Raw genomic sequence first — 26276 nt, 5'->3', positions numbered from 1 at the left:
GATAATGAAATGCCGGCGATGAACAACGATATTGTTGAACGATATAGCATTCAACAATATATCGCATACACACTGAGCGTTATCATTCAACTATAACGTTCAGTGACGACACCGCCGGCAGTCCCGGACGTGCAGCTCAGCCCGACATTGACGGGTTGAGCTACATGTCAGCTCAATATTGGTGATCACTGAATGACGTGCGGGAGCACGCATCGTTCACCAATATTACCCCCATACACCATACTTTCCTACCTGACCCTCTCCATGAGGGAGAAAATGCTCTGTTCCTGGACTTTCCTGGTAATGTATGATTGCCATCACCTGTGGTGAGCTAGTTAATTGATAAGAAAGGTGTTTCACCACAGGTGATGGCAATCATACATTACCAGGAAAGTCCAGGAACAGAGCATTTTCTCCCTCATGGAGAGAGTCAGGTAGGCAAGTATGCCATACACAGTGGATGATATAAGCCTAAAAATAAACGATAACGTCATTTATGTTGTTATCGTTTATTTTTTAGGCCAAAATCGCCTAAACCCGGCTTAAGGGAATCACCCTTTTCCCTGTCTCAAAGTATGAATACCTTCCAACTGTCCTGATTTTTGCAGTACAGACCCAAGTCAGGGATTGTGTCATGTTTTCCCCATTGGTAGATCAGGACAGGGGTTTCTTGCTAGTGAGACTTATTTGTCTGAATGACTAAATGTTGGGCCGTATAATAAATATTGTTTGAACAGTAAAGTGTGACATGTAAGACATAAAGAAACCGATTGTACACTCCCTGAAGACATTAAATCCAATAATAAAGTATGAGTTTTTAATGTCAAGTAAATTTATTTCAGTTTAAATCTTGACAAACTTTACACAAAATATTCAGAATGAGTTGCTAGTTTCTTTCCAAAGCCACTGATTTGGTGGAAGGGCAAGTGCCTGCAACCATCATGGCTTCTGCGGGATCACAGTATTGGCAAATGGTCACAGTTATAATGGCGCTGGCTGGAAGTGGCGCTTCAGATGATTGACTGTTGATTCTACCAATCAACGTCGAAGTCTTCACCAGAGGGGGAGGGGCCAGCGCCCTGGCGGTGTTGTCACTTCCTGCCAGTGACACCTCAGCAGGCTGCCGGCTTTCCCCCTCCCTCTGTATGCTATTCCGTGCCCTGGGCGTCCTGTCCCGCTTCCCTCCTGCACTGTCCGCCCGCTCTCTGCTCAGCTCCGTCATGAAGCCCCTGGTAGTGTTCGTTCTCGGAGGTCCCGGGGCTGGGAAGGGCACCCAGTGTGAGAAGATAGTGGAGGTGAGTGCAATGGGAACTTTAGGCTGCAGCTATAGAGGGGTCACTGGTTCCCAGTTAGTATCGCTCGCTCCCATTATCTTGTACAGCAACCTATGGCTCAGCTGTTAGGGGAACTACAGGTCCCAGCACTCCCTGACAGCTGCATAATAGGAGTCATGTGTACAATAAATTTTATTCATTTATAACAAAACAATGATAGTTATTAATTCATCCACTATGGGGGCAGAGTTTTAGATATCATCTTCCCCACGGGCGTTTCTATAGGTGTGTAAAGCCCAGGGGTACATTTACTAAGATGGGAGTTCTAGTTAAGATGGGATGTTGCCCATAGCAACCAATCAGTTTCTACTTCTCAGTTATCTAGCACCTTCTAGAAGATAATACCTGGAATCTGGTTGCTATGGGAAACATCCCATCTTAAATAGCACTCCCATCTTAGCTAATTTACCCCCATGTGAGGTGCTTATGTTATTTGCCCAAATTTGTCCAAAAAATAACCTAAGGGGTTGGTTTCATGCACGTGCTTTGCTCTGTGTTACTGTCACCATAGCCGTCTATATGGCAGGTTCTTATTAGACTTGTAGTTCCATAATGGGATTTTGGCATGCCAAACATCCTATATAGAAGTATTTCATTGTCTCGCTTGCAACAAATTATCTGTACTTTTTCAATGATACCCACCATTAATTGTATTTGAAACAAAACCAAAGTAGTCTACATTTCATTTTATTTTTTAATTTTGTGCATCAGATGACAAAAAGACCAGCAAACGCTGGGAAACTGCTGCCTAATAATAATAATAATAATAATAATAATAATAATAATTAATTATTTGGGGTTAGTTATCTTTACATTGTTACTTGGTCGTTATAGTTACACATTTGTAAGGGGCCCTTACTGAAACTGCAACTATTACACCGTCAGTTTTTCGCAGCAATAATTCCTACTGGCACAGTTAACTTCTATTCCTGAGGGTGTGTCAGGAATGAAACTTGAAGCTGTCATTAAGTAGTGGAATCCGCCACGAATCTGCTTGGTTGTCACACAAACAGGCACGATTCCAGGAAATGCTGTATAATTGCTTTAGGCGATAGTACCTTATTCTTACAGTCTCATCATAAGTCAGGAGTGACTGATCCATGCAGATATATGTAACTGACAGTAACTTTGTAACACTTGGCAAACAAAACAACTTACTGACAACATAATGGGATGTGTGTGACAGTATTCCCTTGAACACATGGGCTGCAATGTGAGTCTGGTACTTCAAATGCAAGTTCTGTATTTGCACACACCATGTTATCAAACATTGGCCATAATTCAGATCTGATAGCAGTAGCAAATTTGCTATCTAATGGGAAAAACCATGTGCACTGCAGGGGGAGCAGATATAACATGTGCAGAGAGAGTAACAGGTAGATTTGGGTGGGTTATTTTGTTTCTGTGCAGGGTAAATACTGTCTGCTTTATTTTTACCCTGCAATTTAGATTTCAGTTTGAACACACCACACCCAAATCTAACTCTCTCTACACATGTTACATCTGCCCCACCTGCCGTGCACATGGTTTTGCCCTTTAGCTAACAAATTTGCTGCTGCGATCAGATCTGAATCAGGCCCATTGATTGGAGTCAGCAATGTTTGTGTAGATGTTGTAGACACAATGGTCAAAATATATATATATGTATATAAGTTTAACAAAAAGTATGTACCTTTCCATAAAAAAAAAAATATATATATATATATAATATTTTTTTTTTTTTTTTTTTAAAGCTTCCCTGTGAAAGGGTTGCTATATTTAAATATGTGTACAGTAAAATATAATTAACTCCCTGCTAAACAGTAATGTGCTATTTATGAAGACTGGTTCCTTAATATGGTGTCTCATTAATACTAACCTACACAACAAATAAGGAATGGACAGGTGGGGATTAATTATGACTGGCAAGGTAGGAGGCGGGCTTATTTATGATAAATTCATCTACTATGATTGGCAAGGTAGGAGGCGGGCTTATTTATGATAAATTCATCTACTATGATTGGCAAGGTAGGAGGCGGGTTATTTATGATTGGCAAGGTAGGAAGTGGGCTTATTTATGATAAATTCATCCACTATGATTGGCAAGGTAGGAGGCGGGGTTATTTATGGTCTGCATGGTAGAAGATGGGGTTATTTATCAATGGCAAGGTTGGATAAAAAAAAAATACTAACATGTTGATGGTTAATTCTAATGTCATGACTCTAGTTAACACTATTGGCCAATTATGAAGAATACAGGAATGACCGCTATTCCCTATTCTAACTTTTTATTAATTTAAAACCATTATTGAGAAAGCAAAGCATATTTTTAGACGGTTGTGCAGCAATTTGGGATGAGATTTTAAATCCTGGCCTCATTTCAGACTCTAATAACAGGTCTGGTGCAGCAGCCACCTTGAAAGACCTAAAACTGTTTCCATTTGCAAATTGCAAGGAAAAGCCACATTTCCCAGAAGCAGAAAGTGACTTTAAACATGCATCCTAAACACGCAGTGTAGGACAAATAACAGCTACACAGGAATTCTGTAAGGAACTAAACAATTTTGCCAGTAGTCCACTCAGAAAAAATTACAAGAAAGACCAAATTCTCTATTCCGTGTTCATTCTAGCACCCCGTGCTCGTTCAAAGCTGGTGCTGGATCGTTTAAACATGCAGGCCAATATAGACAATCTCGTCCATATTAGCATGCAGGGCTATGGAGCCGGGTGACAGGGGGAGTGAAGAAACTTCACCCCCACGTCACCTCCCTCCCGCCGCCGGGTCGCCCGCTGGCCGTATCGGCCGTCGGGCAGATCGGCGGTGGGTCGACAAGTGTGTGGGGCCCATTAGTGTTTGGTGGCCTGCAGTTCCTCCCAGTAAAGTCAGTGTACTGTACCTTTGAAATGAGCCTGCTCTGTGAAGCTCCCAATTTACAGACACAGTACAGTTGTGATGGGGTGGAAGAGAAAAAGGAATACTTAATTGTTGAGGCACTTTTCTTATTACCGAGATTGCTCAGCACTTGATATTTTTATTTTCCTTTAAGGCATCTTGATTACTTATTATTTTTTTTGTTTATTAATTTCAATTTTTAGAAGTATGGTTATACCCATCTGTCAGCTGGCGACCTGCTTCGTGATGAAAGGAAAAGGCCAGGCTCTCAGTATGGAGAGCTCATTGAGACGTACATAAAAGACGGGAAGATCGTTCCGGTTGAGATTACAATCAGCCTACTGCAAAGGGTAAGCATTACTAGAGTGGGCGACTGACGGGCTTTGTGGATGGGAATACTTGTCTGTAAGACAGTTAACCACTTCACAGCTCTAACCGTGCAAGTCCCAGTTGCTGTACAGTTTTGTATACAGTTGATATGAGGATTAAAATCCTGCTGCCTCTGTGGTTTAAACTAGAAATGAGCGAGTTCGGTTTTTCTCTAACGTCCTAGTGGATGCTGGGAACTCCGTAAGGACCATGGGGAATAGCGGGCTCCGAAGGAGGCTGGGCACTCTAGAAAGATCTTAGACTACCTGGTGTGCACTGGCTCCTCCCACTATGACCCTCCTCCAAGCCTCAGTTAGATTTCGTGCCCGGCCGAGGTTGGATGCACACTAGGGGCTCTCCTGAGCTCTTAGAAAGTTATAGTCTTAGAATTTGTTATTTTCAGTGAGACCTGCTGGCAACAGGCTCACTGCAGCGAGGGACTAAGGGGAGAAGAAGCGAACTCGCCTGCTTGCAGCCGGATTGGGCTTCTTAGGCTACTGGACACCATTAGCTCCAGAGGGATCGACCGCAGGCCCAGCCTTGATGTTCGGTCCCGGAGCCGCGCCGCCGTCCCCCTTACAGAGCCAGAAGCAAGAAGATGGTCCGGAAAATCGGCGGCATGAAGACTCTGTCTTCACCAAGGTAGCGCACAGCACTGCAGCTGTGCGCCATTGCTCCTCTCACACACTTCACACTCCGGTCACTGAGGGTGCAGGGCGCTGGGGGGGGCGCCCTGAGGCAGCAATAAAAACACCTTGGCTGGCTAAAATACCTCAATATATGGCCCCAGGGGCTATATATGAGGTAAATACCCCTGCCAGAATTCCATAAAAAACGGGAGAATAGGCTCCGCCCCTTTTTCGCGGCCTATCTCCTCAGCACACTGGCGCCATTTTTCCCTCACAGCTCGGCTGGAAGGAAGCTCCCTGGCTCTTCCCTGCAATTCTACAGTACAGTAAGAGGGAAAAGAGAGGGGGGGCATTACAATTGGCACTGTATACAGTATATTATATAAAAAGCAGCTATTAGGGACATAACTCAGTTAGTCCCTGTATATATATATATATATATATATATAGCGCTCTGGTGTGTGCTGGCATACTCTTACTCTGTCCCCCCAAAGGGCTTTTGTGGGTCCTGTCCTCGTTTAGAGCATTCCCTGTGTGTCTGCGGTGTGTCGGTACAGCTGTGTCGACATGTTGAATGAGGAGGCTTATATGGTGACAGAACAGAGGCCGATATATGTGATGTCGCCCCCTGTGGGGCCGACACCAGAGTGGATGGATAGGTGAAAGGTATTAACCGACAGTGTCAACTCCTTACATAAAAGGGTGGATGACGTAACAGCTGTGGGACAGCCGGCTTCGCAGCCCGCGCCTGCCCAGGCGTCTCAAAGGCCATCAGGGGCTCAAAAACGCCCGCTCTCTCAGATGGCAGACACAGATGTCGACACGGAGTCTGACTCCAGTGTCGACAAGGTGGAGACATATACACAATCCACTAGGAACATCCGTGACGTGATCCCGGCAATAAAAAATGTGTTATACATTTCTGACTTTAACCCAAGCACCTCTAAAAATGGGTTTTAGGTTTGGGGAGAAAAAACAGGCAGTGTTTTGTTCCCCCATCAGATGAATAAATGAAGTGTGTGAAAGCGTTGGTTCCCCCGTTAAGAAACTGGTAATTTATAAAAAGTTACTGATGGCGTACCCTTTCCCGCCAGGTGGATAAGTTACGCTGGGAGATATCCCCTAGGGTGGATAAGGCGCTCACACGTTTGTCAAAAAAGGTGGCACTGCCGTCTTAGGATACGGCCACTTTAATAGGTACCTGTTGATAAAAAACAGGAGGCTATCCTGAAGTCTGTATTTACACACTCAGGTACTAGACTGAGACTTGCAGATAGTGCTGCTGCAGCGTGGTCGGTGACCCTGTCAAACAGGGATACTAGTTGGCAAACATAAAAACATATTAAAGACGTCGTCTTATATATGGGGGATGCACAGAGGGATATTTTGCCGGCTGGCATCCAAAATAAATGTAATGTCCATTCTGTCAGGAGGGTATTAGAGACCTGTCACTGGACAGGTGATGCTGACTTAAAAAGCGCATAGAGAGCCTTATAAGGGTGAGGAATTATTTGGGGATGGTCTCTGGGACCTCGTATCCACAGCAACTGCTGGGAAGAAATAATTTTACCTCAGGTTTCCTCACAGACAAAGGTACAGTCCTTTCGGCTTCAGAAACAAATGGCGCTTCCTTTCTGTACAGAGACAAGGGTAGAGGGAAAAAAGCTGCACCAGTCAGCCTGTTCCCAGAATCAAGATTCTTCCCCCGCCTCCTGTGAGGCCACACCATGACGCGGGTGCTCCACAGGTGTAGCCAGGTACGGTGGGGGGCCGTCTCAAAAATTTCAGCAATTAGTGGGCTCACTCACAGGTGGATCCCTGTTTCTTTCAAGTAGTATTTCAGGGGTACAAGCTGGAATTCGAGATGTCTCCCCCCAGCCGTTTCCTAAAATATGCCTTGCTGACAACTCCCTCAGGCAGGGAGGCTGTGCTAAAGGCAATTAATAAGCGGTATTCCCAGCAGGTAATACTCAAGGTGCCCCTACTTCAACAAGGACGGGGTTACTATTCCACACGGGTTGGGGTACCGAAACCGCATGGTTCGGTGTGACCCATTTTATATTTAAAATCCTTGAACACAACAATTCAAGTTCAAGATGGAATCGCTCAGGGCGGTTATTCCAAGCCTGGACGAGGGGGATTACATGGTATCCTGGGACATCAAGGATGCTTACCTGCATGTCCCCATTTACCATCCTCGCCAGGAGTACCTCAGATTTGTGGTACAGGATTACCATTACCAAGTCCAGACACTGCCGTTTGGACTGTACATGGCACCGAGGGTGTTTTATCAAGGTAATGGCCGAAATGTTGATACTCCTTCAAAAAAAGGGAGTTGTAATTATCCCGTACTTGGACAATCTCGTTATAAGGGCGAGGTCCAAGGAGCAGTTGGTAGTCGGGGTAGCACTATTTTGGAAAGTGCTACAACAGCATGGTTGGATTCTAAACAGTCCAAAGTCACAGCTGGTTCCTATGACACGTCTACTGTTCCTGGGGATGGTTCTGGACATAAACCAGAAATAGTGTTTCTCCCGGAGGAGAAAGCCAAGGAGTTGTCATCTCTATTCAGAGACCTCCTGAAGCCAAAATAGGTAGCGGTGCATCATTGCACGCGAGTCCTGGGAAAAATGGTAGCTTCCTACGAAGCAATCCCATTAGGCAGGTTCCATACAAGAACTTTTCAGAGGGACCTGTTGGACAAGTGGTCCGGATCGCATCTTCCGATGCATAGGCTGATACCCTGGTCCTTGGAGACAGGGTTATCTCTACTGTGGTGGCTGCAGAGTGCCCATCTTCAAGAGGGCCGCAGGTTCGGCATACAGGACTAGGTCCTAGTGACCATGGATTCAAGCCTTTGAGGCTGGGAGGCAGTCACACAGGGAAGAAATTTCCAGGGACTTTGGTCAAGTCAGGTTATTTCCCTACACATAAATATTCTGGACCTGAGGGCCATTTACAATGCCCTGAGGCCGGCAAGGCCTCTGCTTCAAAACCAGCCGGTACTGATCCAATCAGACAACATCACGGCAGTCGCCCATGTAAACCAACAGGGCGGCACAAGAAGCAGGATGGCGATGGCAGAAGCCACAAGGATTCTCCGATAGGCGGAAAATCATGTGTTAGCACTGTCAGCAGTGTTCATTCCCGGAGTGGACAACTGGGAAGCAGATCTTCTCAACAGACACGACCTCCACCCGGGAGAATGGGGACTTCCTCCAGAAGTCTTCCAATAGGATTGTACACCATTGGGAAAGGCCACAGGTGGACATGATGGCGTCCCGCCTCAACAAAAAGCTATAAAAGATATTGCACCGGGTCAAGGGACCCTCAGGCGATAGCTATGGACGCTCTGGTAACACCGTGGGTGTACCAGTCGGTTTATGTGTTCTCCCCTCTGCCTCTCATACCAAAGGTACTGAGAATAATAAGAAGGCGAGGAGTAAGAACGATACTCGTGGATGGCCAAGAAGAGCTTGGTACCCAGAACTTCAAGAATTTATATCAGAGGACCCATGGCCTCTGCCACTCAGACAGGACCTGCGGCAGCAGGGGCCCTGTCTGTTCCAAGACTTACCGCGGCTGCGTTTGTCGGCATGGCGGTTGAACGCCGGATCCTGAAGGAAAAGGGCATTCCGGAGGAAGTCATTCCTACGCTTACTAAAGCCAGGAAAGAGGTTACAGCAACTCATTATCACCGCATATGGCGAAAATATGTTGCATGGTGTGAGGCCGAAAGGGCCCCAACAGAGGAATTTCAACTAGGTCGATTTCTGCATTTCCTGCAAGCAGGAGTGACTATGGGCCTTAAATTGGGTTCCATTAAGGTACAGATCTCGGCTCTGTCGATTTTCTTTCAAAAAGAACTAGCTTCAGTACCTGAAGTTCAGACATTTATAAAAGGAGTGCTGCAGAGTCAGCCCCCGGTTGTGCCTCCTGTGGCACCTTGGGATCTCAACGTGGTGTTGAGTTTCTTAAAATCACATTGGTTTGAACCACTAAAAACCGTGGATCTGAAATATCTCACGTGGAAGGTGGTTATGTTATTGGCCTTGGCTTCTGCCAGGCGAGTATCAAAGTTGGCGGCTTTGTCTTGTAAAAGCCCTTATTTGATTTTCCATATGGATAGGACAGAATTGAGGACTCGTCCCCAGTTTCTCCCAAAGGTGGTGTCAGCGTTTCACCTGAACCAGCCTATTGTGGTGCCTAGGCTACTAGGGACTTGGAGGACTCCAAGTTGCTAGACGTTGTCAGGGCACTGAAAATATATGTTTCCAGAACGGCTAGAGTCAGAAAATCTGACTCGCTGTTTATCCTATATGCACCTAACAAGCTGGGTGCTCCTGCTTCTAAGCAGACTATTGCTCGTTGGATTTGTAGTACAATTCAGCTTGCACATACTGTGGCAGGCCTGCCACAGCCAAAATCTGTCAATGCCCATTCCACAAGGAAGGTGGGCTCATCTTGGGCGGCTGCCCGAGGGGTCTCGGCTTTACAACTTTGCCGAGCAGCTACTTGGTCAGGGGCAAACACGTTTGCAAAATTCTACAAATTTGATACCCTGGCTGAGGAGGACCTGGAGTTCTCTCATTCAGTGCTGCAGAGTCATCCGCACTCTCCCGCCCGTTTGGGAGCTTTGGTATAATCCCCATGGTCCTTACGGAGTTCCCAGCATCCACTAGGACGTTAGAGAAAATAAGAATTTACTCACCGGTAATTCTATTTCTCGTAGTCCGTAGTGGATGCTGGGCGCCCATCCCAAGTGCGGTTTATCTGCAATACGTGTACATAGTTATTGTTAACTAAATCGGGTTATTGTTGAGCCATCTGTTGAGAGGCTCTATTGTTTCATACTGTTAACTGTGTTTCATATCACGAGTTGTACGGTGTGATTGGTGTGGCTGGTATAAGTCTTACCCGGGATTCAAAATCCTTCCTTATTGTGTACGCTCGTCCGGGCACAGTACCTAACTGAGGCTTGGAGGAGGGTCATAGTGGGAGGAGCCAGTGCACACCAGGTAGTCTAAGATCTTTCTAGAGTGCCCAGCCTCCTTCGGAGCCCGCTATTCCCCATGGTCCTTACGGAGTTCCCAGCATCCACTACGGACTACGAGAAATAGAATTACCGGTGAGTAAATTCTTATTTACTCTGATCTTAAAACGGCATCTTATTGGCTCAGGGATGTCACGTGTTATGTATAGCTAATAAGAGAAATACGGAAAACCGAACTTGAACCGAGTAAAACCCAGCTTTGTACAGGTTGAGTATCCCATATCCATATATTCCGAAATACGGAATATTCCGAAATACGGATTTTTTTGACGGAGAGTGAGACAGTGAAACTTTGTTTTCTGATGGCTCAATGTATACAAACTTTGTTTAATAGACAGAGTTATTAAAAATATTGTATTAAATGACCTCCAGGCTGTGTGTATAAGGTGTATATGAAACATAAATGAATTGTGTGAATGTAGACACACTTTGTTTAATGCACAAAGTTATTAAAAATAATGGCTAAAATGACCTTCAGGCTGTGTGTATAAGGTGTATATGAAACATAAATGCATTCTGTGCTTAGACTTGGATCCCATCGCCATGATATCTCATTATGATATGCAATTATTCCAAAATACGGAAAAATCCGATATCCAAAATGCCTCTGGTCCCAAGCATTTTGGATAAGGGAGACTCAACCTGTATTGCGTTTTGAGTTCTTTATAGTTAGAGCAATGCTGCCATTTGTCTAGCTGCTCTGGGTTACTGTATTTAAGCACATTTGCGCTAATGATAGTTAATGGATCTTAATAAATCTTAAACAAAATCATTTATGCAGATGACATAACCTAAAAGAAATATCCCTAAATTGTTCACTGTTATACCTAACACTACATCATCTGCTCTACCACATTCACGTTTTCTCAATTAGCTGTTGCCGCTATGATGTTAGTTCCAATATGGTCTTTAGTAGAAATATGTGGTTCTGATTCTCTTTAGCCATATATATAGAATCAGCAGAATGTCTTATGGTCCTACGGATGAAGACTGATACTCAGAGCCGGCCCTAACCAATATGATGCCCTAGGCAAGATTTTGGCTGGTGCCCCCTAGCATCACCGCTGGTTCTGCCTCTGACCTTGCACCTCTTTCCCAGCACCATCACCCCTCACCCATAGCAGTCCTTGTACCCCCTATATTTTAAATAGGAACAGTTCGCACATTTGACGCACAGCCCAAAAAGGGGCATCTTCTTGCTGGGAAGGGGCATGGCCATACAATAGTAACCCCAATTCCAATTACGCCACACAGTACTGCAACTTTATTCTAATTTTATCTTGCTATAGTGTCCAGAATTCATATTACATCCCACAGTAGTATCACTTTACCGTATAAACGTTACTCCTCACAGTAGAGCCCCTTATTCACATTACATCACACTGAATTGCTCCTTATTCACATTACACCACACCTTATTGCTCTTTATTCACATTAGACAGCACAGTAGTTTCCTTTCTATATGCAACGCCACATAGTAGAGCACCTTATACACATAATGCCACACATTAGTAATGCATTTATACACAATTCCACACAGTAATGCCCCTTACACATATGAGATGCATTAATGTCCTTATAAACATAATGCGCCTTACACATTATGACAACCTTTATTATTGCCCTTTTACACATAATGTACCTTACACATATGGCGCACATTATTAATGCCCTTATACACATCATGACACACATAGTGCCCCCTACACATTTGCTGCACATTATTAGTGCCCCTATACACATAATGACACACATACAGTAGTACCCTGTTACACATATGCCGCAGATTATTAATGCTCTTATACACATAATGACACGCATAGTGGCCCTTTACACATATGCTGCACATTATTAAAGCATTTTTACATGACACACATAATGCTCCTTACACATATCCCGAACACTACTGCACAACCAAACCACTCACACTGCCACTCTGTGACCTCTGCCTCTGCTTGGATACAGATGTGTCCTCACAAATTTTGCATCAATGCTAACGTCGGGCACCTTTTTTTTTAATGAAAATGCATCTTATTTGCATTGCTATGCGGCTAGGATGCACGAGCAGCTTCTGCTGATTAAACTGATATGCGGCATGCCTATATACTGTGTGAGACTGTGGCTGTATCTGCATATGAAATGCTACATACAGAATATAGGCATGCCGCATATAATTTTAATCAGCAGAAGCTGCTGATGCCCCTAGGCATATCAAATGCCCTAGGCAATTGCCTAGTTTACCTATGCCTATGGCCGGCTCTGCTGATACTAGGAATATGGGTTACCCATCTTTTCTATATATATATATATATATATATATATATATATATAAGATAAAAGGCCATGTACCGCACACTCCCGTGACAATTACGTCCTCTTTCCATGTGGCTTTTTATAGCAGCGAAATATGACTCATACATTGATCCTTTCAGTAAGACCTTCCACGTACTCCGTACAGCTATGCCACCTAGGCGAATGCAATTCTTTTTCCTGTTATCTGCAACAAATGTGATTGTGTCTGCCTTGAGCAGATGAGGCTGTTCATGTTGCTGGACTACAACTGCCAGCATGCTTAAACTGTGTTTAAAACGGTGAGGGAGGAAGGCAGGCAGGCGCGGTTCCCATTTTATAGACCCCAAATCTGAAGTTGGCGTAAGACTAAGATCTATGATGAGAGAGGGTGACAGTCCATTGAACATATGCTGAAAGTGTTCTATGAATCTGGTCTTTTAAAATGGAAACCATCTGACCTTTCTTTTCGGTGTATATCCTTGTAGTGCTATCTTATTATGCTTTTGTCTCTCTTAGGGGCAGATGTACACTGCTCATCCTAGATCTGAATTAATGAAATATTCTTATTAAATACTTTGTTCTTTACATAGTTGAATGTGCTGACCACAAAATCACACAAAAATTATGAATGGAAATCAAATTTATTAACCCATGGAGGTCTGGTTTTGGAGTCACCCTCAAAATTAAAGTGGATAAACACACTACAGGCTGATCCAACTTTAATGTAATGTCCTTAAAACAAGTCAAAATGAGGCTCAGTAGTGTGTGTGGCCTCCACGTGCCTGTATGACCTCCCTACAACGCCTGGGCATGCTCCTGATGAGGTGGCGGATGGTTTCCTGAGGGATCTCCTCCCAGACCTGGACTAAAGCATCCGCCAACTCCTGGACAGTCTGTGGTGCAACGTGGCATTGGTGGATGGAGCGAGACATGATGTCCCAGATGTGCTCAATTGGATTCAGGTCTGGGGAACGGGCGGGCCAGTCCATAGCATCAATGCCTTAGTCTTGCAGGAACTGCTGACACATTCCAGCCACATGAGGTCTAGTATTGTCTTGTATTAGGAGGAACCCAGGGCCAACTGCACCAGCATATGGTCTCACAAGGGGTCTGAGGATCTCATCTCGGTACCTAATGGCAGTCAGGCCAACTCTGGCGAGCACATGGAGGGCTGTGCGGCCCCCCAAAGAAATGCCACCCCACACCATTACTGACCCATTGCCAAACCGGTCATGCTGGAGGATGTTGCAGGCAGCAGAATGTTCTCCTTGGCATCTCCAGACTCTGTCACGTCTGTCACAAGCTCAGTGAGAACCTGCTTTCATCTGTGAAGAGCACAGGGTGCCAGTGGCGAATTTGCCAATCTTGGTGTTCTCTGGCAAATGCCAAACGTCCTGCACGGTGTTGGGCTGTAAACACAACCCCCACCTGTGGGCGTCGGGCCCTCATACCACCCTTATGGAGTCTGTTTCTGATCGTTTGAGTAGACACATGCACATTTGTGGCTTGCTGGAGGTCGTTTTTCAGGGCTCTGGCAGTGCTCCTCCTGTTCCTCCTTGCACAAAGGCAGAGGTAGCGGTCCTGCTGCTGGGTTGTTGCCCTCCTACGGCCTCCTCCACGTCTCCTGATGTACTGGCCTGTCTCCTGGTAGCACCTCCATGCTCTGGACACTACGCTGACAGACACCACAGCAAACCTTCTTGCCACAGCTCGCATTGATGTGCTATCCTGGATGAGCTGCACTACCTGAGCCACTTGTGTGGGTTGTAGGGAGGTCATACAGGCACGTGGAGGCCACACACACTACTGAGCCTCATTTTGACTTGATTTAAGGACATTACATCAAAGTTGGATCATCCTGTAGTGTGTTTTTCCACTTTAATTTTGAGGGTGACTCCAAATCCAGACCTCCATGGGTTAATAAATTTGATTTCCATTGATAATTTTTGTGTGATTTTGTTGTCAGCACATTCAACTATGTAAAGAACAAAGTATTTAATAAGAATATTTTATTCATTCAGATCTAGGATGTGTTATTTTAGTGTTCCCTTTATTTTTTGAGCAGTGTATTAAGCCTTGGAGAGTAATAAATTGGAGAGAGATAAAGTACCAGCTCCTTACTACTTTTACAGGCTGTGCTTGAGAAATGACAGCTAGGAGCTGATTGTTTGGTGATTTGTCTCTCTCCGCGTTATCACTGTCCAAGGCTAAGTACATCTGCACCTTGAATGGTTATTTTGTTGGTTGGCGCAAACAGATCAGTGAAAGCTTTTGTGCCAGGCTGGGGTATATCCTAATCGGGAGGCATTTGAGATGCCGGCTGTCGGGATCCCGGTGCTCACCATACCGGCGCCGGGATCCTGACAGCCGGTATACTGACAACTACTCTCCCTCTTGGGGTGTCAACGATACCCCTGGAGGGAGAATAAATAGCGTGCACCGTGCCCGCAAGGGGCTCTTGCGCTCGTCCCGCTGCCGCATGCAGGCGGTCGGGATCCCAAGCGCCAGCGAAACGTAGTAGACACATCCAAATCTTAGTGGAATGGCTATACATTTTATAGAATATGGGGTAAAAAAGACTTTATTTAGGGTTTATTATGAATTTAAACATTCTCTATTCTTTTGCATTAGTTATTTTCTATTATTTTTTTTAAGTTTGGAGTTAAATGACTACATAGTGAACCACACATAGTAGAAGATAAGACTTTTTCAGACTGATCTTGCGTGTATTCCCTCTGCGCATGCGGCTTAGACAAGCGTACATATCTACAGGCGGTGCTGATTCATATGCAACCCAGTAGCATCTCCACTTGTGGCAGCAGGGGTGTAACTGGGTGATACGAGTGTTGGCACATGTGCTAAGTTTAGCGAGGTTATGTTGAATGAATTTTCAGGCTACTAGCTATACAGTGGTGGACAGACATTGGGGCAGATGTATTAACCTGGAGAATGCATAAGGAAGTGATAAACCAGTGATATGTGCAAGGTGATAAAGGCACCAGCCAATCAGCTCCTAACTGTTAATTTACATATTGGAGCTGATTGGCTGCTGCCTTTATCACCTTGCACATATCACTGGTTTATCACTTCCTTATGCCATCTCCAGGTTAATACATCTGCCCCATTATTCCCATCCCTTACACTGTTTTACCTTGCAGGCAATGGAGCTGACTATGGCAGCCAACGTAGACAAGAATAAATTTCTCATCGACGGTTTCCCCAGAAACGAGGACAACCTACAAGGCTGGGACAGGACAATGACTGAGAAGGCAGAGGTGTCATTCGTCCTCTTCTTTGATTGTGATAATGAGGTAGGACACACAGATCATCAGGTCTGACCGGTCGGTTGCCTAGGGAGCCCTACAACAAGATTTTCACTTGTCATTTACAACTGGTTAGATTTCAGTGTCACCAGAGCAATTGCTGGACTTCGACTGTTATTTATAAAGATGTTATCCAGTCATCAAAACGTGTTTAGCAAGTATGAACTTGTATTTATAAGAGTCAACTGCATGTGTCCATCTACAGCATGGCTCTGATGGAAGTTCTTGTTCTCTGTGTAGCATTTTATACTATGAGCTATCTAACGGCTGGGTATACTCACATGCTGGCAGTTACTAGATGGCTGGTATGCCAGGAGAAAGGAAGTATTGTGAATGTTCTTGCTGACTGTGTCTATAAAGCTACTTATGTTCTTAGCTTTTGTGCGTGTGTGTTGTTTTTTTTTTTTTTTTAGATCTGAACATGGAATCTTTTGAGCTTACTTTTTTAGCAAATCTTGGGTTTTATAATCTGCATAAAAGCGTTATGTCCTGAATGATCTTCCCATCACTTTCTGAAAATTGTCGCCTTTTTGTTCAATATAATAAATAATAATTTGTTATAATACCTGTATTAGATTTTCTGAAATTTTGGCAGCCAGACATTTACTTCTAAGTGATTGCCATTTATATGCATTTGTGATTAGTCATGGAACGGGATCAATAATATCACTTGATGGACTGTAAAAACATCTGCACGTTTACACATCGGGTCGTTGAGTTTTTGTGATTTTACATACCGTTTGGAAATGGCTATGTCATGATGGGTAACGGGTTTGTCTGTATGGGTCAGAGGTCACTGGACAACCCAGCAGTGAACATGAGAGCAGAGTGCCAGGTGGATAGTGGCGCAGTATCTGCGCAGATGGATCTTGTGAGCATGATTAGAATATAATACCCATCACTTAAACATAGCTGCACAGTAAACGGTAATCTGAACAGGCAATATAAAAACAATATAATTGCCCTTTTAAATGCTGAGCGAAGGTAGCCACCTGCTGAACAGTAATCTTCAGCAGTGAGTGAACATCCCACGCACTCACTTTGTCCTGGAAACTGTCCTCATTGTACCAGTTTTCTGTACATTGGCTCTGGATGAGTGTTCCATATTCTCTGCACTCCTGTAAAGACTAGCAGCCTACGGGTCAGATCACACTACATAGCACCTTGATCGGCAATAAAATATATTGTAGGATGTGGCTATTGTCAGTGCTGGATGGGGTAGGAAACTCTGATCACACTTTGTTTATAACCTCTTTGGATCAATTGTATGCTCTTATAGGGCGCATATCTTGTATACCATTTTCTCTCTTCCTGTATACCATAGTAATGTCGGAACCGATTTCTGTGTGTTTTACCTTAGATTTGCATCGGTCGCTGTCTGGAACGAGGGAAGAGCAGCGGAAGAAGTGATGACAACAGGGAGAGCTTAGAAAAGCGGTAACTACAGCTTGTCACCCTCCTTATTAAAGAGCATTTGTTCTCTGTATGGTGTGGACAGCTAAACCAATAATGATGAGACTGCATCCGATTGGTTCCCAAAATGATGTCCTCGGGAAGTGATAGGCTGACATTTATGTATCTTGATTTAGCCTTAAAGATGTTACCCCACAGTATATAGGTGACAGGTGCATCTCAAAGGGATCTGTATATAGAAAATTCTAAGTTCTTCTGCTATTTTGTGCCTTCAACTAGGCGTGGCAAGTGCTCAATGACCCAGATTTTCCCTGAATATATGTATGTTTGAGAATAAACATACAACTGTACAGCTAAGAGGGTGCTTTTCTTTGTTGCAGGATACAGACATATCTTCAGTCCACCCGGCCCATAATAGACTTGTATGAGAAAAAGGGAAAAGTACGGAAAGTTGATGCTTCCCATTCTGTAGATCAGGTAAGTAAAAAGACAAGGCGACAGAACCAAGGAGGTAATTCCAAGTTGATCGCAGCAGGATTTTTGTTAGCAATTGGGCAACACCATGTGCACTTCAGGGGAGGCAGATATAACATGTGCAGAGAGAGTTAGATTTGGGTGTGGTGAGTTCAATCTGCAATCTAAATTGCAGTGTAAAAATAAAGCAGCCAGTATTTACCCTGCACAGAAATAAAATAACCCACCCAAATCTAACTCTTTCTGCACATGTTATATCTGCCTCCCCTGCATTGCACATGGTTTTGCCCAATTGCTATCAAAAATCCTGCTGCGATCAACTTGGAATTACCCCCCAAGTGTCCTGTACATCCGTCTTATTTTGTTGTAATTTTTTCATCTGGTCTTTAAATGTTAATTTTGTTTGAAGGTTGTTAACCTGTTTGTGAGATGTACAGACTTTGAAGAACATACTTGTGTAGAGTTAAGTCTATGTTTATGAAACAGCAGCTTTGAAGTGACAATTTAAGGAGACGCTAACATTAAGGGTAAAGCACGACAGGCCTCTTTAAAGTCATTTCAAACCTGCACAGAAGCCTTCCACAGCCATGTTCTGCTGGGTGTATGTAAAGTTGAAAGACCGTGAATAGATTTTAAAAAATGTGCGTGTGTAGTAATATTGAACTTTTTTAGATTGTTACACCCCTCTTTAATAATTCTCTGCTTTCTTTTCACTACTACAACCATAACAGTATACGAAGGTGGTTCAATAAGTAGGGTAACAAGACCTCTCATGTCTGTAATGTTCTCTATTTCATTCTAATTTCCCGCCAGGCCAGAGCAGAAACAGGTTTGGAGCACTGCCTTTCATAACGGCAGGACAGAAGTTCAAGACGAGCAGCAATCCAACTGGTCAAGTTTGTCCACCACAGGCAATACACCAAACCTGTTTTGGTGACATGATGTTATCACCGTATACCCCAACAAGTTGGTGGTAAATTTCAGCTGCTGATGTCCCCTTTACATGCAGAAATCTGATCACCCTACACACCTCAATGTTTGACCATGTGTCTGCCAGTCCCGCCATCTGACACCTGATGTTGGGACAGTGTGACTGATATGAGGCGCATCTAACGGCCGTGGGGGGAAGCAGGGGTCTACCTGCTCTGGCCTGGTGTGAAATTAGAACAATATAGAGACATTACACACTGAGAGGTCTTGTTGCCTTTGCTATTGAACCACCCTTGTACAGTGAACCAGAATGTCATGCATTTGTCCATTTATTTATTTATTTTAGCATTTTGTGGCCTTATGTGAAAGCCAGTGATACAGTGGGTGTATAATTAAACAGTGACCCAGTGTCATTGGTGTTAAAGCACTTGCCAACTTTTCTGTTCCAGGTTTTCCTCAAAGTCCAGGAAATCTTTGACCGGGAAGGATGACGGCGGGGTTCATCATCGGAGATGCGTTCTAAGTCCTATGTAGATAAAGTGTCTCCTGTGCATACTTCATATTTACTTTTTTTTTTTCTATTCTTTATTTTATAATCGAAGCACTGTAAATCAGGGTTTTAAATGTATTGTTATATCTACGTCACTTCTGTCTACTTGTTTCAGCCTGCAGGTTTCTATCTGTTATTCCTGACCTATGAATAAGCCCCTTGCTATGTTGCCCTTTCCGATGCATAGCAGAGCTTTGGTAGTAATGGGGTTTTAATCTACAAATACAACAAAACCTTGTCTATTTATTACTTTTGCAAAACAGACCAAATGCTTTTTACATAAAGCCATGGGATGCTGTTCTCTCCCATTCACGATGACGGGGAGTATTGCGTGTGCAGAGAAGTGAAAGTTCTACGGCGTGGCTACACACAGTGTCAGCAGCGTTTTTGTGGCCTGATTGGATGTATGAGAGAACCCAGCCGGTTCAGCAGCAGCGACCTCACCGAGCCCGTTCACTGGCTTCGTGACGTCGCTAGTCGCTGGGCTGCATCTTTATGAAGTGGTTAGTAATTTATGGGTCATTTGGTAGACTATCTGGTTATCACTGGGTCAGGCTCCAATGTCTACCCCTATTGCATAGAGACATTAGCTACACTTTTAACTTGGTTGTGCAGTTTCAAATGTTTACATTGTCATGACCACCGTATCGGAACCTCCTGCCGCCTATCCCAGTTTATGTACCGGTGTAAGTGTCACGTCTTCTACTGAAGTGTAAAGGCTTTTTCCGTTAGGCCTTCTATAGCAATGTGTACAATGCACACAGTTTTTAAATACATTTACTGTAACTTACTTCCATGGGCTCAGCACAGAATGTAGAAGCACTTAATAGCACATAGAAACCATTGGCTCTCAGAGATATCTTCCTGTTCTTCGATCCCAACAGCAGCTCAGGCATTGTCAGATGGACAATTTAATGAAGCCCGTCTGATAATGCCTGCTTCACATAAGGAAAGTGAATGTGTAACATGGAACTGCCGTCTTCCCCGACTCCACATAGTGATTGTACTATGCAAATGCTGCAAACATAGCAACGTTAGAATGCAGTGCCTTTCTGGTCAGAAAATGTTGGCTGTATGTCTGAGCCCTGATCCCTCTATTCTATGTACAGGTACACCATCAATAATCCGTCTCCTTCAGTTCCAGGCCCCCCTCACCCCCCGCCTAACTAAGCCTCCCTCAGCCAATCTAAACCCTCCCACATTCTAACTCACACTCGCAGCCTAACTTGCACCGGCACCTGATGTGTCCGGATTAAAGAGGTGCCGGATAATCGGTGGTGTACCTGTATTCCGATCCACGATAAAAAAACCACAGATATGAGGACATCCTTGATCGGTAATCCGTCAGGGAATCTGCAAATACATGTTAACATCTCCAACTCGACGATTATTTTTTTGGGGTGGAATCAGCGGATTGAGAACTTTCAATATGTTTGAGTTCCCTGATTCCCCGACAGACATCGGCATAACGTAGAATTACCCCGACAACTGCTTAAAGTATGTGTCCCATACAGAGGTGTTTGAGAACAACCTCAGTGCTCTTAAGCTTTCACCCCTTTTTTTCCAAAATAAATGATGCTGGTCCATCAACTGGATATTTAAAGGACCACTAAACCTAAAAGACAAGTTGATTTTATAGAAGAGATATTAATGAGATGTGCTATTTTAAATAAGATATAACAATGTTTTCAGATACAGGCATACAGAGGAGGCATTGGGTTCTATTGTCACTACACTTCTTTATTCACAAGGGCAGGCTGTGTTGGTACTGTAAGGTCATGCTGCCGTGTCATGTCTTATTTGTCAATGTATGAAATCGGCTCCAGTTCATTTTTTATTTTTAGTTTAGAATTGTTCTCTTTAAACTTTGGTGCTATCATTAGAAAATTGCACATGTTGGAAGCACAGGATTTCACAAGAATAATTGGAAGAGTTTAAGTGGTTGAGTTGCTGACGCACCGTTAGGGCGGCCACTTTGTGTCTCCAGCCTCCGTCGTATCGCTAGTTCCTAGTGTGTAGGTGACACATCCACTTTACTGGCCAATCATTTTAGAATTACAAACACCTATGTTGACCTATAGTAATTCCTGAGGGCCGGGGGTGGTTAGAGCTGGATCTTTTTGACCTCAGTTTGCAAAGTCACTGTCCTTATTTTGCATGTGTTTTTGTCTAATTTATTTATGGACAAGTCTTTGGGTGATTCATTTCCTTTGATCAGTTGATGCACAGGTTCTCAAACTCGGTCCTCAGGACCCCACACAGTACATGTTTTGTAGGTAACTCAGCAGGTGCACAGCTGAATTAATTACTCACAGGCACATTTTAAAAGGTCCACAGCTGGAGTTAATTATTTCAATTGTGATTCTGTGAGGAGACCTGCAAAACATGCATTGTGCGGGGTCCTGAGGACCGAGTTTGAGAACCTATGAGTTAATGCGATCAATACATGTTTTTTTTTAGCTGGATTTCTGTGTAAAATTATGTTATGTTACATAAAATAAAGTGGAGAGAAAATTTGAAAGAAAAAAATGAATTGGCGAACAGTTTGTTTCAAACTGGTTTGAATTTTGCTTTTAATGTACCGAGGCACGAGGCCCAAAAGTTAGCATGCCTCTGTGATGTCACTTAAGGCCAATACACAATGGGCGATTTTGAGCTCAAAGTAGCTCACTTTTGGCGTTTTGAGTTACTTTGAGCTCAAAATCGCCTAGTGTGTATGGCTGGGTAATGAACGGTGAGTGCTGATGCGCGCTCCCGCATCATCACCAGCCTCCGCCGTCCTGTTTTACCGGCCAAGTGAACCACTTTCCACAATCTCCTACTGTTGAAAGTGGTTTACCCCCGCGAAAATCGCTGGGCCAGGTGAAAATCGCTCAGTGTGTATGCACTGCACGATTTTCCGTCCAGCGATTTTCACATCATCTCTCTGCTTACACGCTGGGCATAAACGTCCAGTGTGTATGCACCTTAATATGAATTTATAGTCTTACTATTGCTTCAGGCTAAAAAAAAAATAGTTGCCTGGTCATTTAGCCAATGTGTACTCATTAAAATCTTCATCATGGATGTTTTATCAACATCGGTATTTATGATGTGAGCTGGTCCCATATCTGTAAGTGAGGAACCAAACTTCTCGCGGGCACAATATCTGCAGTCCAGGCAACCATTGTTGTATCTAGTCATAACTATCAATGTACCTAGGAGAGTAACATGGCATATCTGCTTCAAGCTAATGCTTATCATATATCTGTCTCCTAGTCCTGGGTCCTTTACTATTCTACCATGTATCCGGTTTTGTTGTTCATTTAATTGGGTTTTTGACTAAGCAGGACGATTTTGGCTGATTTCACATGTACATGCAATGCAAAGCCTGCTGCAAGAAGAATTACTCCTCCCTCCCACTAGTACACTGGAGGGGGATAGATATGAGACACTTTCTATTGGCTGATTATATCAAGCAGCAGTCTGTCCCTCACCTGATAGGTCCCCAGCTTCATCACTGCTCTGGTAGGGTAGATAAGGGAGGTGGGGTGAAACGAAGCCATGGAACAGGATTGGCTGCAATTAGCAAACTGTTTAATGTGATAATTGATCTGGCCAATTATCACATTAAACAGCCTAATCCACAGTGCCTGGGAGACGGGGAGCAAATGGCAAAAGGATTTTTTTTTTTCCCATTGTACTATCTCACTTTTTTTGGGCTGGTTAATTCAAATAGGGGCGAGTTGGCATTGCAAGGACATAAAAAATCCCATCTACGTCCTTGCCATTGCAAGGACGTAGATGGGACTGCAAACAAAAATCCACAAGTCTGGTACTATAAGCGTGGCACGTGGTCGCAGTTATTTGCGGACGAGACATGTTCGCGCCAAACTTGAATTTAGCAGATGTTGTTATTCTTTCCATCCTGCTATGTAAATGTAGCTCCGACTTTTCTCCTGAAGTGATTATATAGAAAATGGTAAGTTAGGGTGACGCGTGGCTGTGAACAGCCGTCTGATAAACAAAAAAAACAAAAACAAAAATTGGAGAGAGAATTTGAAAGAAAAAAATGAATTGGCGAACACTTTGTTTCAAACTGGTTTGAATTTTGGTTTTAACGTACCGAGGCACGAGGCCCAAAAGTTAGCATGCCTCTGTGATGTCACTTAAGGCCAATACACACTGGGCGATTTTGAGCTCAAAGTAGCTCACTTTTGGCGTTTTGAGTTACTTTGAGCTCAAAATCGCCTAGTGTGCATGGCGTGTGTGTGTGTGTATATATATATATATATATATATATATATATATATAGCCATGCTTGTTGAAAACACACACACATTTAAAGGGAACATATAATTTAGATAATTTCTACTGATGTCTGTTTATACCGTGTACTACTCTTGTCTCCTGTAAACGTAATAATGTTTTAGGAGCTTATTTGTGTAAATCTTTTTGTACATTCGCCATCAGATATGTAGACCTGTGTAATATTCAGGGGAACATGTTTTCTGTTGCGTTACCTACGCAGAGGTCTCTGATAGAGCTTGCTCTAAATACTAAGGCGTGCAAAGATAAATTAATTCCGCTCCGCACACATTTGGCTTCTCAAACCATCTATACACAATGGTTGAAGGTAAAGCTCCACTTTTCTACACTTGTATGGCAGTAATAACTACTTTAAGGACAGAATGCAGGTTCCAGTTTGTTGGAAAACAGCACTGCCATGCCTGATAGGATGAGTGGGGAAACTGGTTGGCTAAAATACAACCTTGCTGTTTAAAAAATAAAAATTACAGTGAATGATTTATTGGGGAGTTGTATCATGTGCAAGGAACAGCAGAAAAGGTTTTATAATCCACAGCAACCAGATATTTAAATGTATTAATATTTAAATAAAAGCAATCATTTTGTTAACATGGGATACATATCTATTTTTATACCATACTTTTGGACTATAAGTCTCCTCCATTATCTTTACAGCTATGTAGGACTAGAAGGTGAAAACCTACTTTTATTGATTGAGTTGTATTAATTATTGGGGGTTATCGATATTTGCCCAATCTCCATACATGTTTATTGGTGGTTGTAGAGAGTATTTCTGTCAATTCTTTCAATAAGAAAAATAAAATGTTAAATTGTTTTTAGCTTTTTTTATGTATTGTTTAAGCTTTTTATTTATTTACTTATGTACGCTATAGCTGTCTTTCTTTTATGATGTATAATGTATTTCATACTGTACATTATGCAATCTGCAAAGCTTTTATGGTAAGCCTCTCGGTTTCACGTAGCAGCGGGTGATCCCTGTGGTTGATTTAAATGACCCATTTCTTTAAAATGAGTGTTTAGGGTGTCTGCAACATGTGTAGCCAATCACATAGGCAGTTAACCCATTATGATTATACCGAACACTTCAGCGTGACTTGTAGTCACATACAGGAATTCTGTAGTAAAATATACAAGGCGTAGGTAGTCACTTTACCAAGATCTCGCTCCCGGATAGTACCTTGCTACACAGCTGAAATAGTAAATGCAGCACATCAGGGGAAAGCCAGATTACGCCGTTACTCTACCCTCTCCGCTTAGACTGCAGCCGGCGGTCACTGACCAACTTTTTTGTCTTAGTTCCGTAGGGCAGGGCTTTACTTTATTTTGCCTGTTATGTGCACCACCAGTGGGGTATGATGTGTGTGTGTGTGTGTGTGGTACAGTGACTGTTAGAAGATTCCCAGAGGGTGTGTTATGGTGAGTGGGATGAGGGTGGCCGCACAGTGGTATTTTCTGTTGCTTTTAGGAACATGGGCTGTTGTGAAAGCACAAGCATCTCCTCTTATCTTTCACCTCTAGGGGTTCTCTGTGTGTATGCTGTCCGCTGCACTTGTGCAAGACAGACACCAATCACAGTTATATAATAGATGTAAATTTCAGTCATCGCATTTATGCATGTTCAGGTATCTGTGATTGTTCATTCTCCATTTTCCAAGATCTCCTTCAAATCTGTGCTGTCTCTCTAGACACGAGTCCGATCATTACCTTGCAGAAAAGAAGGCTTAAATGGCAGAAATGAAAGACCATAAAGGAGGTCGACTCAGTGTAGAGCGACTTGTTTATGCTGGTCAAACTCAATGCTCATTTTTGCAATTTTTTAATAGAACTCCTTTAAAGTGGCCATGTTTTTGAGTGCACCTGCCTGAATAGGGAAAAGTTGGGATAGTCGTTATTTTAATGTAAAAGTGTCAGGACATACAGTAGTGCCTTAGCTCTTGTACACTCCTTCCAATGAATAATAATTAACTTAATAAAATGGTCAATACATATGTCTGCCTTCAGGTGATTATTTTTTCTCTAACGTCCTAAGTGGATGCTGGGGACTCCGTAAGGACCATGGGGAATAGCGGCTCCGCAGGAGACTGGGCACATCTAAAGAAAGCTTTAGGACTATCTGGTGTGCACTGGCTCCTCCCCCTATGACCCCCCTCCAAGCCTCAGTTAGATCTTTGTGCCCGAACGAGAAGGGTGCACACTAGGGGCTCTCCTGAGCTTCTTAGTGAAAGTTTTAGTTTAGGTTTTTTATTTTCAGTGAGACCTGCTGGCAACAGGCTCACTGCATCGAGGGACTAAGGGGAGAAGAAGCGAACTCACCTGCGTGCAGAGTGGATTGGGCTTCTTAGGCTACTGGACATTAGCTCCAGAGGGACGATCACAGGCCCAGCCTGGATGGGTCCCAGAGCCGCGCCGCCGGCCCCCTTACAGAGCCAGAAGGCAGAAGAGGTCCGGAAAATCGGCGGCAGAAGACGTCCTGTCTTCAACAAGGTAGCGCACAGCACTGCAGCTGTGCGCCATTGCTCTCAGCACACTTCACACTCCGGTCACTGAGGGTGCAGGGCGCTGGGGGGGGGGGCGCCCTGAGACGCAATAATAAACACCTTGGATGGCAAAAAATGCATCACATATAGCTCCTGGGCTATATGGATGCATTTAACCCCTGCCAAAATACATAGAAAAATGGGAGATAGGCTCCGCCCCCTTATCGGCGGCCTTATCTCCTCAGCACACTG

General features: G+C 43.7%; 1 protein-coding gene across 1 annotated transcript; it reads left to right on the top strand.

Annotated features, from left to right (window-relative positions):
- Nucleotides 1-1059: 1059 nt before the first annotated feature.
- CMPK1 (cytidine/uridine monophosphate kinase 1) lies at nt 1060-24361 on the top strand. The gene is made up of 6 exons (XM_063939593.1): nt 1060-1295; nt 4410-4556; nt 15708-15860; nt 17233-17309; nt 17666-17762; nt 19139-24361. The coding sequence occupies exons 1-6, from the start codon at nt 1146-1148 to the stop codon at nt 19178-19180; spliced, it is 666 nt and encodes a 221-aa protein (XP_063795663.1). The 5' UTR covers nt 1060-1145; the 3' UTR covers nt 19181-24361.
- The last annotated feature ends 1915 nt before the right edge of the window (nt 24362-26276 follow it).

Source organism: Pseudophryne corroboree, chromosome 9 (assembly GCF_028390025.1).
Source record: "Pseudophryne corroboree isolate aPseCor3 chromosome 9, aPseCor3.hap2, whole genome shotgun sequence".
Lineage (NCBI taxonomy): Eukaryota > Metazoa > Chordata > Amphibia > Anura > Myobatrachidae > Pseudophryne > Pseudophryne corroboree.
Note: the sequence above shows the minus strand (reverse complement) of the source record. Positions and strands in the feature narration are given on the sequence as shown.